The 15,062-nt window shown below is 45.6% G+C and overlaps 1 protein-coding gene across 10 annotated transcripts in view; it reads right to left on the bottom strand.

Moving 5' to 3' along the window:
* Window positions 1-332: 332 nt before the first annotated feature.
* Window positions 333-15,062, bottom strand: part of LOC309653787 (uncharacterized protein) — a 35,733-nt gene continuing 21,003 nt past the window's right edge. For 4 of the 10 annotated variants that reach the window (XR_014259478.1, XR_014259480.1, XR_014259483.1 and 1 more), the window contains 5 exons: window positions 14,448-14,644; window positions 12,546-12,772; window positions 9,522-9,641; window positions 1,843-2,062; window positions 333-538 (listed from right to left, as the gene is read on the bottom strand). Coding sequence is in view for 3 of the 10 variants with exons in the window: in XM_082478579.1 (XP_082334705.1) it covers window positions 9,627-9,641; window positions 12,546-12,772 (242 nt within the window). In the remaining 7 variants the exon portion in view is untranslated. Of the gene's footprint in view, window positions 539-1,842; window positions 2,063-6,708; window positions 6,983-9,521; window positions 9,642-12,545; window positions 12,773-14,447; window positions 14,645-15,062 lie in introns of all 10 variants that reach the window. The other 6 variants (XR_014259481.1, XM_082478580.1, XR_014259482.1 and 3 more) reach the window with 4 other exon arrangements.

Raw genomic sequence — 15,062 nt, 5'->3', positions numbered from 1 at the left:
AGAATTTGCATTTCAAACAAGTTCCCAGCTGCGGCTGCTGCTGCTCCATGGCAGGCCAATAGCGCCATCTGGTCTCCAGGCAAGCTAGGTCATCCGTCAGGTCCTTTCAATAACATATACTAGAGGCTGGGCCACCATCTCTCTCGTCACACAACTTGTTTATAATCTAATATTTTAATTTATTTGAGGCTGCAATAAAAGGATTTGAAACAGGCTTACCAAATAGTTGAAAGAAATCCCTTTCAATGACAGTAAGGTGGGCCGAAAGAAACAGAACAAAGATACGTTGGCGTCAGTGTTATTTAGGTTAAAAAAAAACTGCAGCTTATTCATGTCAAACAAACTTTTATTTTCAACGTGAACAATACTATCAGATTTATCTGTAAAAGGTAAGAATAAAGTCAGATGTCAGTTAATATCCTTTTGGGATGCTGAACTTTGGAACAAAATTTGTATTGTGGGCTAATGAAAACTAGAATATCCGTGAAGAACAAATTCATCTTTTCTTTCGCCGTCCACTTCTTTTTATGCCTTCCAACTGTAGGATGGGATAAGAGTCAATTAACAATTGTACACCAATAACATGCAGCAGGGACTTTCTAAATATGAGTCAATACTATGTACATCTGTTGGCTCTCCAAGGAGAGAACAAAATGTTTTCTTCTTGTAACCCAGAGCCTTGGTTGTCAGGGTGCACATCATTTCACCACACCAACCTCATCTCTCTCTTGCCCACCACTATAAACGCTAGATTTTTTTCTTGAAAGGCCACTCTGCGATTTAAATGTCTTTCCACCTTAAGAGCCTATGCTCCTTACACAAATCATAAATCCCTTATAATCCCAGACCTTCAGTTTCCGTATCTGTAAAATGAGAATGAGGCTGTTATCAAACATCCACAGGTGTGAAAATTAAGAAAGAAAGAGCGTGATACTGAGAGAGAGAGAGAGAGAGATGAGACAGAGAAAGGAAAAGACGAATGGGTAGAGGAAGGAGAAACTAAGATTGAATTACCGACTCAGGGATAGCCAATAATCTTACTATGGCTAATTTTCTTTTCTTTTGAATAAAAAATCTCAATCGAACTAATATTTGTGAACTACTCATGAAATGCAGTCTTATGTGAAATCCTTAACTTTTTACTACTTTGTAAGGAGTCACCTTCTCAAAGGCATTGTTATTCCGAGAGACTCCATTTCTGTGGCCAGGGGATGAAGGTACAGCTAGTGCACAGCTTACTCGCTTTAGCTGCTTCTTCTGGTGACCATTCTCTAAAACTATAGGTCTCTATATTTTAGACCTCTAAAAACATATAGGTCTCTATTTCCAGGTCTGATAAATTTCCCATCTGTAGTAGTCTTAAAGCTACAGGACAAAGGACTTGCGGCTGCAAATGAAATACTTTTCAGAACACACTTCCTTCTATATCATCTAGAATACAAGTCCATTAGTAACATTAAACCGTTTTTCCAAAACTAAATTTCAACAATTTTTTCTTATTTACTTTACAAAAAAAATTAAAAACACGATAGATAGCTAGTGGGAAGCAGCTGCATAGCACAGGGAGATCAGCTCGGAGCTCTGTGACCACCTAGAGGGGTGGGATAGGGAGGATGGGAGGGAGACGCAAGACGGAGGAGATATGGCGATATAGGTATACGTATAGCTGATTGACTTTGTTATAAAGCAGAAACTAACACACCGCTGTAAAGCAATTATACTCCAATAAAGATGTTAAAAAAATAAACCAAAAATAAATTAAGTATGTAAACAAAACAAAACAAAACATAAAGCTGTTAGTAACAGGTATATGTCAGGAATGGTTGCACTATACAATAATACCTGTATTCTCCAGAGCTGCCCTCTGCTGAGACCGTATCCACTTTGGGTCCTTCTTCTGCTTTTTCATTTCCATCCTCTTTCTCTTCCTCAGCATTTTCATACTGATGTGCACTCTCTTCTTTAGTGTCGAATGATACGGACTTTGGCATCACAAGGTGGTGGGAAACATTTCCCGATTTAAAATCAGCAGCAGAACCTAGTTCTCTGCCCTCAGGAGGTTCTGGAGAAGAGAAATATGTCAAGAAATAAATAAATCAATCAATAAATAAAAAGAAGAGCTGGACATGTTCCTACTGGTTGACACAACACTTCCATGGGCCTCACACTTCTGCTGCTTGACAGTTTTCACAACATTTTCCCCCTCTTTCCAGTAGATCTCACACACTGTGCTGCTGATTATTTCTGGCCCTTTGGAGAAGGGATCAAAATCATTTGATTCTCAGAGCATTTTTGTATGTTTCTGCCAGAATGTCACTGGAAAATGTTCACCCAATTTAAAGACAAGTTCTACCGCGAAGCTCACTGATTCCTCAACCACTGAAAAGTGCCCCTGTGCCATTTCATCATTTTCTCAGGTCATCCTACTGGGAATCTTTGCATTTGTAGAAGCCCGTCAACCAAAAGTGAGGTATGCCATTTGTTTGCCCCTAGGTTGGTAGAAAGCAGCATACTTTTTCTCAAGATCATAAAGGTCTTTAGAGAATTGGGCTTCTACTTGTGCATATCGTGCCTGAAGGTTTTTGAGAGCTTTGACCCGCTGCTTAACCGCCAGAGGCCAGCGCTGAGCGCGGCCTGCCTTTCAGGCCGATGCCCCAGCAGGGGCTGCGAGGGCCTGGGGACTGGGCCGCCCCTCGCCAGCCTCGGCCCCGTCGTCAGGTCCACACGCCCCAGCCTCCCAGGACTCGGAGGCATCAGCCAGGACCTCGTCCGCCCAGAACTCGGCCTCCGCCGCCGGTTCCTCTGCCTTCTGGGATGCCGCCCCCTCTGCAGGTTCCTGCGGCTCCCAGGGCGGGGTGCCCTCTGCCTGGTACTCGCCCCGCCAGACCTCACCTGCCTCTCCCAGGCCTTCCTGCTCCTGAGGAGGCGCGGCATCCTCTGCAGGGTCCGAGGGCCGTCGGGAGCGGCGCCTGACCATCACGCGGCCGGCGTGGGGCCCGACCAGGACACGGTCGTTGTAGTGGCTGTGGTGCACACGGCAGTGGACCAGATCCCGGAACAGGGACTGAAACTGCGCCGTGGGGGGCCCGTGGCCCGCGACCACTCCCGCGCCCTCGGGCCCATTCTCGTCCTCCTCTTCTGTCTCTTCCTCCTCCTCGACCTCTTCCTCAGTTTCGTCTCCCTCTTCTGACTGGTACTCATCCTCCTCCTGGTCCTCGATCTCTAATTCAAACTGTACCTCCTCTTCCTCCTCCTCCTCCTCCTCCACCAGCTCTACATCCCAGTCTTCTTCCACTGCGGCCTGGGCGGCCTCCTGCCCACCATCCTCCCCGTGAAGGGCTCTGGAGAGCCCCAGGGAGGCCAGAAGGGCCGCGGCCCCCTCGGCTCCATCCATCCCTCCCGAAGGGGATGCGCGGACCCCGAGGGGACTGGGGTCGCCACCCGCCCCGCCACCAGCTCCGGCCTGGCCACCTGGGATCGGCCCTCGCTCCTCTGTGGCAGACATGGCAGGAGGGACGCGCCACACACGGATCGGGCTGCAGTGAAGATCGCGGGGAAGATGGCGGCCGCCGGGCTGAGTATCGCTGAGGGAGGGGATGATGTTGGCAGCGGGGCCTCCGGCACGGGGTGGGGGTTACAGAGAAGCCGGCTGCACAGGGGACAAGGGTCTGCCAAGATGCCTCTGGGGGCCCCGCCACGGGAAGGGCAGACCGCCGGCCTGTGGAGCGCCCCACCGAGACTGCGCCGAGGCCGCTGCGCACAGGGCGGGAAAGAGCCTGACTGGCTGGCGACGGGAGGCGGACCTCGGAAGGGTCAACCAAGGGCCACTTCCTCCAGCGCCGGCTCTAAGCTCATTTGCCAGCAGCCAAGGATTGACAGCACCGCCGTCCAATGAGTGACCAAGGTCTTCAGCTTCCCTGGAAGCCTTAAAGGCCCAGCTCACCCTGAGCCTCGGTGAGCCCACAGGAATCCCTTCCTTTTCATTCCACCACTGCAAGAGCAAAGCTACAGTGTCCCTATAGGGCGGCGCCCTGGGGTATGAGAACCTGCATGTGTTCCCCATTTGCCACCCTGGGGCAGCTCACGCTGACTGAGACACACTTAGTTCAAAAACGAGAGAGAGAGAAGGTGTATAGATCAAATCTCAGCAACGCTTAAAACCTCCCACAAGAGAGAGCAAGAGAATTTGGAGGTTTTAATGCTGTTAAAGCTACTTAGAAAAGGACATACAAAGTCGATATGGGTGCAGTGAGAATGGAGAGTGGAGAGAAAGCAGTAAAGACAGGAGCCGGACAGTGTTTCATCAGGGCTCCCCAATTCATTTCCAGCCTCCAAGAAATGAAGACAGAGAGAGAGAGAGAGAAGAGAGAGACACAGAGACAGAGACAGAGACAGAGAAGAGAGAGACACAGAGACAGAGACAGAGACAGAGAGAGATACTTCTTTCAAAGACTGGGCTGAGCACATGCTCTGCACTGGAGTGTGTACATCCCCTGCCTCCCCAATTCATACGATGAAGCCCGTCCCCCACCCCACCCCGCCCCCAGGAGATGGTATTTGGAGACTGGGTCTTTGGTAGGTCATTCAGTTTCGGTAAGGTCAGGAGGCTACGGTCCACACGTTGGGATTACTGCCCTTACAGGAAGAGACCATAGATGGTGCTCTCCGCCCACCACCCCAACGTGAAGCCACAGGAAGAAGGCGGCTATCTTCAAGCCAAAACGAGGGCCCTCACCAAGAACTCCACCATGCTGGCACCCTGACCTTGGGCTTCCTAGCCTCCAGAACTGTAGGAAATAAACCAATGTCTTGTTTAAGCCGCCCAGCCTATGGCATTTTATTAGGGCAGCCTGAGCAGACTAATACAGCACGGCACACGTTAACAGGGCAGGCTTCCTAGAATGATTTCTCGGTCAACAGTCCGAGACTTTTTGTTGTACTCAGCCCCACTTAGCCGAGTGGTCAAGGGTAACGAATGCTTAAAACGAGGAAGAAATCGACAACTATTTTATGCTAATCCCACTTACTATTGTCGCTGGGCACAGAAGCAAGAGTGGGTGTTAGCTGTAACTTCACGTTCAGGAGAACATAAGCTATGTCCCTTACTTCCAGTAAGCACACCGCCTTGGGATCCAGGACATCTAATTTGACAGACCCTAACGTTTCACGGATGGGAAGCACACATTCTGCCCTGCGCTCCTGGGAAGGTTGGCGAGAAGAGCTGTTGTTGCCACCCTGAGTCAGTATGGACCCCTACCCCAAGTTGGGTTCAAAGGTCAATCAAGACTGGTGACACCACACACACACACACACACACACACACACACACACACACACACTACCGAGACGCGATGCAAAGTGTATTCCTTACATGAGGAGGCTTCTGGGGGGAGAGCAGGGTAGCCTTTTCAAGCTGCTCCAAAAAAGACTTGAGAGAGTCAGGAAAGGACGAAATTGCTTTGGGAGTTCTACTGTGATTCGTGGATGGGGCCAGCATGACAGTTCCCTTGTGCTGGCAGTAGCTAGTGTAGTTTGACGCCCACTCCTCCTCCCCTCCACCCTACAACCGCGCCAAAGGAGAGAGTGTGGGGCATTGGGGAAGAGGGAGGGTTGACGTTTAAAAGCCCTCAGCAGTCAAACATCAAAGGATGCAGTCAGACGCTATACTACAATTCACCTCTGGCGTGTGACTGGCGACTGAAACGTGCCATTTTCCTGTAATGGAATTTGAACTTGTGGAAGTAAGCCACTCTGGAACTCTGAGTCCTGCAGCCTAAGGCCGGGTAGGGAGGCAAAAGGTCCACTGAATGCCGTTCAAGAGCCCAGCGTTGTGTATCCTGAGAAGTAAAATGCATGCCTCGGTCACCATCAATAAGGCCCGGAACTCCAAAGCCAAGAAGGAGGGTCTTGGCAAAGCCCTGCATAGTGGCTTTAGTATATACAGAGACACGTGTGACCTGGATTTATAATTTGGGAGTCTGTGGGCCAAGAGATTCCCAGGGCTCTTTACCCCAAAGGGGACAGTTTTACACAAGGAAACGTCGTTGCTGCCATGGGCCGGACCAGACAGCCAGACCAACGACAATGGCCTGATTGTCTATGAAAATGTGCAGACGGGGCTAACTGTTGGCCAGAGCATCCAGCGCTAAGGTGACTGACTGCCTGAAGTTCACTCACTTGTGCTGTCTTTTCGTTGAACAGTTTTATCTATGGTTATTGTATTGATTACTGACAGGGAAAGACTTTTCCTGACCTTTTCCTATTTATTTTCCACATGTCAGCCTTTTTTGTTCCTTCACTCCTCAATTACTGTATTTTTCTGTTATTAATTTCATTTTGCTAGTGTACAAAGTGATTCTTTATCACTCCTTTCTCTGTACCTTTTTTAGTTTTTTTATAGTGCTGGAGCTTTTTGTGGGGGCAGTGTCGGTGGTTACACTGGGAGTTACAATTAATATCTTAACTTTATAATAATCAAGTTTGTATTAATACGGAGATAGTTGCAATAGTATTCAAAACCTCTGCTTTTCCCCAGCTCTGCCACATTTCTTTATTTAATTATGGTGACACATGGCATGTTTGTATATTTGGTGCCCATTAACAGAGATTTATAGTTAATGCTTTATACATTTGTATTTTCAATCATATATGAGAACAAAAAGAGGAGATATAAACCAAAAGTGCAGCAATACTGGCTTTTGCGTTTACCTGTGTAGTTACCTTGGCCTTTGTGGTTTATTTCTTCATATTGCTTCAGATAGGTGCCCAGCATTATTTCAATTCAGCCTGAAGGACTCCTTTTAGTACTTTCTGTAGGGCAAGCTTACTAGCTATGTACTCTCTCAGTTTTTGTTTGTCTTGGAATGTCTTTAACTCCCCTTCGTTTTCCCCACATATAGAATTCTTGGTTGAAAGGGTATTTTTGTTCATTTGTTCTACGCTTTTAATATGTCATTCCAATGCCAGCTGTCCTCTATGGTTTCTGTAGAGAAATGGGCACAAATCTTACTGAGGATTACTTGTAGGTGAGGAGTTGTTTCTATTGCTGTTTTCAAGGTTCACTCTTTGTCTTTGACTTTTGATAATTTGATCATGGTGTGCCTAGGTGGGGATCTCTGATTTTATCCTGCTTGGAGTTTGTGGAACTTCTTGGGTGTGTAGATTCATGTCTTTACTCCGAGTTTGGAGGTTTTCAGGCATCATTTCTTCAATGATTTCCTACCCCTTTCTCTCTCTCCTCTGCCTCTGCAACTGTCATTATGTGTACATTGGTGAGCTTGCTGATGCACATAAGTCTCATAGGCTGTGCTCATTATTCTTCATTCTTTGCTTTTCTGCTCCTCTTTTCCTTTCCAGAGACTGGATATTTCAACTAACCTTTTAAAACTCGCTGATTCTTTTTCTCCTGGTCAAATTTGCTGTTGGACATCTTTTATTAATTTTTCATTTCACTTACTGTGCTTTGCAGCTGAAGAACTTTTATTTTGTCCCTATTTATAATATCTGTCTCTTTGTGATACATCTTTCTCATTGTTTCCTAGTTCTTTGATCATTGTTTCCTTTCGCTCATTGAGTTTATTGAAGACAGTTGACTTAAAATGTATTCTTCTAGTAACCCAAATCCTGTGCTTTACCTCTGACAGTTTAGAGTAATTAATTTTTTCCATGTGAACAGGACACACATTCCTCCCATCCCCTCCAACTTTATGGAAGTATAATTTACAAATAAAATTTCTATATTCACGGTGAACAGTGTGATGCTTGATGTATGTATACATTGTTAAATGATTACCACGGTGAAACCGATTAATACATCTATCACCTCACATAGCTAAAGGTTTTTTGGGGGTGGTGTGTGGGATAAAACTAAGATCTACCGTCTCAGCAAGTCTCCAGCATACCACACAATATCTTAAATTATATCAGCATGCCGTACATTAGATCCCTAGAATGTATTTATCTTATAACTGATCATTTGTACCCTTTGATGAACCACCCCCCAAATAACAAACCTAAACCTGGAGGCATCATGCTTCCTGATTTCATTATTTTACAAAGGTATAGTAATCAAAACAGCATGGTATTGGCATAAGAACAGATGTATACATAGACCAACGGAACAAAATATAGAGCCCAGAAATAAACCCTCACATATATGCTCAACTATTTGACAAGAACACACAACGAGGACAGGAGAGTCTCTTCAATAAATGGTGCTGGGAAAACTGGATATCCACATGCAAAGATACTATATTGGACCCTTATCTTACACCATACCCCAAAATGAACTCCAAATGGATTAAAGACTTAAACGTAAGGCCTGAATCTGTAAAACTCCTAGAGGAAAACACAGGGGTAAGCTCCTTGACATAGGTTATGGCAATGTTTTTTTTTTGAATTGACACCAAAACAAAGGCAACAAATACAAAAATAAACAAGTGGACTACATCAAACTAAAAAGCTTCTGCACAGCAAAGGAAACAATCAACAAAAGGAAAAGGCAACTGACCTATGAAGCAGAAGAAAATATTTGCAAATCATGTTATCTGTTGAGGGGATAATATGCAAAATATATAAGGAATTCAATCAACTCAACAGCAAAAAAAAAAAAAAAAACACAAAACCAACAAATAATTAATAAAAGGGCACACGGTCCAAATATACATTTTTCCAAAGAAGACATACAACTGGCTAATAGGTATATGAAAAGGTGTTCAAGATAACTAACCATCAGGAAAATGCAAATCAAAGCTGTAATTAAGACATTACACCTATTAGGATGGCTATTATCAAAAGGACAAGAGATAGCAAGTGTTGGCAAGAGTGTGGTAAAAAAGGAACCCTCGTGCCCTGTTGGTGGGAAAGTAAAATGGTGCAGCCACTATGGACAACTGTATGGAGGTTCCTCAAAAGATTGAAAATAGAACTAGCAGATCAGCCAGCAATCCCACTCCTGAAAACAGATCCAAAGGAGGTGCTTTCTGCTCTGCTCTCTTATGCTCATTGCAGCATTATTCACAATAGCCAAGGAATGGAGACAACCTAAGTGTTTTGGGCAGATGAAAGGATCAAGAACATATCATATATATATATAAAAGACATATAAAAGAATTCTTCTTAAGAATTCATCTGAGGGCTTCCCTGATGGCACAGTGGTTAAGAATCCACCTGCCAACGCAGGGGACATGGGTTCGAGCCCTGGTCCAGGAAGATCCCACATGCTGCGGAGCAACTAAGCCTGCGCGCCACAACTGCTGAGCCTGCGCTCTAGAGCCTGCGAGCCGCAACTACTGAGCCCGTGTGCTACAACTACTGAACCCCGTGCGTCTAGAGCCCATGCTGCGCAACAAGAGAAGCCACCGCAATGAGATGCCCACGCACCGCAACAAAGAGTAGTCCCCGCTCGCCGCAACTAGAGAAAGTCCATGCACAGCAACGAAGACCCAACGCAGCCAAAAATAATAAATAAATAAAAACAAAATAAATAACTTAAAAAAATTCATTTGAAAGACTATTCTTACCTTTAGTGGGGTGATACAGAGAGGAACAGGAACAGAGAGAAGACATAGTAGATTCTCCTTCCTTCAGACTTCTTGTCTCTCTCAGGAAATCTCTACAGGCACAGCTTAATAGTGAGCCAGCTGGAAAGGCAAAATAGGGTTGGCAGAGACCCAGAAACTTAGAACAGGTTATAGAATTTTGAGTGTGTCGTATGTGGGATAATAATTTCTGTCGGGAATGTGGGAGCATGTTCATATGTGGGACCAGGTACTCTGGGGACTTAACACGTAAGTATATTTACATATTGAGTATGACTGTGTGTGTGATCAAGTTCATACGTGTGACTGTTGATGAGCATCAGCACGTGTTTGTGAGTACATGTGAGATTGTCTCTGTGCGAGAGTAAATTTGTTTGACGTTAAGAGTGAATAAATATATACGCATGTCCTTATCTGAGGGTGTTCATCTGTGGGTGACTGTGTGAGCGTGTTCATGTGTATGAGGTATTGAGTGTGTTTGTAGGTGAATAAATGTGTAAAGACATTCACAGATGATTGACTGCCAGCAGCATGATAAAGTGAGAGCATATCTGTGTGTGAGTGAATATGTGGGTATTTTTGCTTGTGAGCAGGCAAATGTGTGTGCATAAGTGAATATGTGGGTGTGTCCATGTAAGCAAATACAAGTGTGCCAGTGTGTAAGACTGTTGACTGTGTGAGCCCATTAACATCAAGTATGCCATTGTGTGGGAGTGAATGTGTCAGTGTGTTGATGCCTGTGAAGGAACGTGAGTGATCTTGTGTATGCGATCATATTCATGTGTGCAAGTGAATTCATAAGCACTGTCATGTATGTGAACATGGTATTTCAAATATATCTGGGTGCCTGAACATGTAGATACATGTTCGTATACCAGGGTATCTACAAGTGCTAGTAAACCTGTGAGTGAGTGTGTGAGCATGTGCATGTGAATCTTTAAGCTCGTTTGATTGCGTAAGCTTGTTAATGTTTGATTACATTTGAATGAGTGAACATGTGAGTGTGTATGAAGTTATCTGAGTGTATCCATATGCATGAGTGAAGGTGTGAACTTCATGGTGTGTGAGCATGTTTGTGGGTAAGTGAATATGTGAGCATGCCTGTTTGTGAGTTGTGTTCAATGTGTGCATGTGAGTGAATGTGTGAGTCTTACATGTGAGCATACTTGAGTGTGCGTGTGTGTGTGAGCGAATGTGTGGGCATCTTCATTCTATTGAGTGAATATGTGACCAAATTTGTGTGAATAAATGACTGTGTAAGCAGAATGTGCTTAAATTTGCCATCTTATACATTGCTGTGACTAAGGCAACATGCAGGTTTGTTTTGGTGGGCAATTGTATGTATGTGCTTTCTTGCTCAGAGTGGTGTTATTGTTGCTTGAGTTTCCTGCCAACTACTAGTAACAAACAGCCGGGTGGGCCAAGTGATCTCAAAAACAGATTGTACATTTGGCCCATTTCTTTCCCTGTTTATCACAAGGCTGCTGTACTTCAGTGCAGGACTACCTGTTCCACTGCTTCCATTCTAGGGGAAATTTTTCTTGGGCAGCTGTTTGTATAGCTTTAACAGCCTCAGAGAGGTGGCCTCTTGGGAGGTGGTCATGTAACGATACCAATAGATTTCCTCCCAGATTACCTTTGCTACTGGGCTTCTCATTATTGGTCTGTAAGATGTGATGTGTATGTTTTAAGATCCCCCAGAAGAGTAACATTGGGATGCAATTTCCCTCAAGTCTTTCCCAAGTGCTTACTAACGATGGTCTTGGTAAACCTGACAAATTTTGTAATTGTTATAAGCAAATAGCTGTCAATTTGGATGGAAAAACTCCCACGTAGAGACTGGTTAGATTTCTCCATGGGATCAAATATGTTTTCATGAGAACTGTCTTTGCTGTCACACCCAAAAGCTATGATTGGTTACTGTGGGCAGCAAGTGTTGCAGCTGTTGAAGAACCCAGTCCCACTGAGTGTGATGTAAATCTTGAAGTTGGTATTGTAAGAAGGTTAGGTTAGGAAAGAATTCCCAAACTGGATGAAGCTCCTGACTTTTTACGCATGCCTTGTCCTGGGTATTATGTTGTATACATTCCTTTCCGTGTGTGTGTGTGTGTGTGTGTGTGTGTGTGTGTGTGTGTGTGTGTATAAAATATGACTTCCCAACCGGGGGAAAATTCATGATAACTTGCCCTTGGTCACTTAATTTCTTTTAGTGCAAACTTCAATACATGGGACTTGTACTAGAGAGAGAGAAATCGTTATAACTACTAAGAAAAGAGACCAATCGTTGTTAAGGTATACGTTTTTGGCAGCGTTTACACGCATCATTATGCCAGGGATTAGTAAGAGCTATAATTTTATCTAATTGTAACCCCATAGAGTTTGTCGGTATGGCTCTGCATTACAGCATTTTTAATATGATTACACTGATCACAAGCATGCTGGCTGTACTACTGGGTGCATACTATCCCTGGGCACGCCTTAAATAAGACTCAAGAGACAGTGGCTCTATTTGGTTAATGGCACTACTTCATAACATTGGGTTTCTTCTGATTTCAGGTGAAAGTTGGCCCTGAGGGTTTAGAAGGCATCTACGAGTCATAAGTGTTATCTAAAGAGTCTAGCTTTTAGCCAGGATGGGTGTTGCTAGTAGTAGAAGAGACATGAGAAGGTCGCTAGCCTCAGTGTTGGTATCTGTGGTCATGTCAGTAGGACTGACCGACCTGAATAGCCAACAGCGTGGCTCCCATTGTCCCCAATCTGACCTATGTTGTAAGACTCCCTGTTGTGTGCACGTGGTATACTGTTTCCAACAGACCCTGTCAACAGTAGTGTGTGGATTACTAGGGCTGGGTGAACCACCAATAGACATACAGCCAACACTGGCAAGGGCAGTAACTCCTCAGGTAAGAAGGGGCATACAAACAGGGTAGGGATTAAGGTTGGAGGTCACCTGTAGCCATCAGTAGGGGACCTGATTGTCCCTGGGTATTGTTCACATGGGGTTACCTGGTCTGGGAGAGGTTTCGTTCCACCTCCTGGGCTCCACAGTGCCTTTACTGGAGCAAAGTACATGGATGGCAGATAAGGACACCTCTTTCTCCAGAAACTGGCGGGTAGTTTGCTTGGCTTATACTGGATGACGAATGAACACAGGCTAAGGATGGTTTCAGAATCACTGGTCCACGTCAGGTTCTCATCAGGATCAAGAAGGAAGTGGCTAAGCTCCGGGTTTTCTATGAGGGAGAAAGGAAAGATGAAAGTACCAGGTGAAAGTTTCTTTTCGGTGCATGGCAACGCCTGGGCTCCCATGTCTGTGAAAACTGACAACTGGGTTGTGTCTGCTGTGGATGTGTACACCAGAGAGACAGAAATGTCTCTGCTGGTGGTCTCGTCATTTGTTGTGAATTTAAATATGGTGTAGCTATGCCAGAGGGGTAGGAACTTAATATAATCTGGACCGTGGGCAGTATTTCTGACCACTTGAAGGACCACTGCCCTCCAAGTTCTCTCAACAGCCCTTGATTTAAAAGTTCATCATGGGGCTTCCCTGGTGGCGCAGTGGTTGAGAGCCTGCCTGCCAATGCAGGGGACACGGGTTCGAGCCCTGGTCTGGGAAGATCCCACATGCCGCGGAGCAACTAGGCCCGTGCGCCACAACTACTGAGCCTGCGTGTCTGAAGCTTCTGCTCCGCAAACAAGAGAGGCCGCGACAGTGAGAGGCCCACGCACCGCGATGAAGAGCGGCCCCCGCTCGCCGCAACTAGAGAAAGCCCTCGCACAGAAACGAAGACCCAACACAGCCAAAAAAATAAAAATAAATAAATTAATTAATTAATTAAAAGCTTAAAAAAAAAAACCAAAACCCCTATCATCTGGGACCCAAATCGATTTCCATAATCATATGTTGCTACGCGGTCATTTAAAAAAAAAAGTTCATTATGTCTTTCCAGGATCCCTGCTACTGGAAGATGATAGGATAGGTGACAAACCCAAGCAATGTTTTCTTGTAATGCCCATTGCTGGTTTGCTTTACAGTGATGTGGGAACCTTGGTCTGACGGTATAACTTGTGCGGCAGTCCCAAGGGCTGTAAAAGCTATTTTGTCAAGCCCTCAATAATATGAGGAGAGGCCTGTGCCTTGCATGGATACACTAATGGAAGGCCTGTATAGAAGGCCGGGAGGTTACGGTAAATTAACTTCAGTGGCAGGGTATGTGGTGATTTTCTCATGGAGTTGCAGCACTCTAGTAGGGCCAGGTTTAGCTCAATCCAGTAGATCCCATTATCATTTGAGTAGAGGCCTCAGTTGCTCTGCGGGGAGCTTCTGCTATTACCCAGGACATAACAGGAATCTCAATCCACAGCGTAACTGGCTCTGCTCCAGTAAAGCCTTCAGTTTCAGTAAGGGCTCAGTGTACCTCCACAAGTTGCCTCTCCACTGGCCAATACCTTGGGACTGAGTCTGGGAGTCACGTGTGCCAAAAGCCCACGGACATTTGGTCCAGTGGCTCCCGTAAGTGAACGTTAGGGTGGCCGGAACTTCCAATTGTAAGTCCTGCCCTCAGAGCACTAGTGGGAGAGCTGAAATGATAGCCTTCTTTAGTTTACCTAGTGCCTGTGGTGGCTCAGGTCCCCACTGAAAAGCGGAGGTCCTATGGGGGGCTCCATCGATGGGCGCCAGCAAATATTTGAGGTTGGCACCAGAATCCAAGCATGCCTACCAAATGTTGGGCCTCCTTTACCAATCTGGGAGGCTGGCTGGAGCACTAGGAGCTTTTCCTTTACCCAGTTGGGACTAGTTTACCCTTTTGAGTTTCAAACATAGCCCAGAAATTTAACAAACTAGGAGGTGCCTTGTACCTTATGGCGGGCAATTGCCCATCCCCTCTCAGGGAGGTGTTCACTCACAGTTGTGATGGTGTGTGACACAGAGTCTTGGCCAGGTCCAGTGACGAGGATGTCGTCGACACAATGCCAGAGCTGAGTCTCTGCAGGACGTGGCTCGTGCCGAGCAGGCATCTAGGTCCCGACTGCAAATCCCATGGGCAATCACGGGCGCATTCATGTACCCCACAGGTCACTGGGAAAAAGGTGTACTGTTGATCCTCAAAGGGGAAGGCAAATTGTGATATTTAACAAAGAGAACATGTGAGCCCAGTCTATGACTCTGAACCATTTACCAGGGTTATTCTGAATGTCATTCATTAAGGGAACAATATATAGTAGAGGGGCTCTAATACAGGGAGCAGCCTTGTTTAACTCTCTCTAGTCTACAGATAGCCTGTACTCATTAGTAGTGGCTTTAAGCACAGGCCATACCACCGAACTCAAAGGTGGGAATCCATATCCTTTCTTTAAGTAAGTCAGCTAGGACAGGCCATAATCCTTCAGTGCTTTCCTTTTAGTCAGTACCTCTTACACGGGTAGAGGAAGGTGAACTGGCCAGTGCCCACCAGTGGCATCAAAACCTTAGGCTTGTTTCACGAGGTCACCTGCTGACTGAGGAAGCCCATTCCAATAAAG

The sequence above is a fragment of the Balaenoptera physalus genome (genome assembly GCF_965194825.1).
Source record: "Balaenoptera physalus genome assembly, contig: HAP1_SCAFFOLD_1164, whole genome shotgun sequence".
Classification (NCBI taxonomy): Eukaryota; Metazoa; Chordata; class Mammalia; order Artiodactyla; family Balaenopteridae; genus Balaenoptera; species Balaenoptera physalus.
This window is presented reverse-complemented; position numbering and strand designations above follow the sequence as displayed.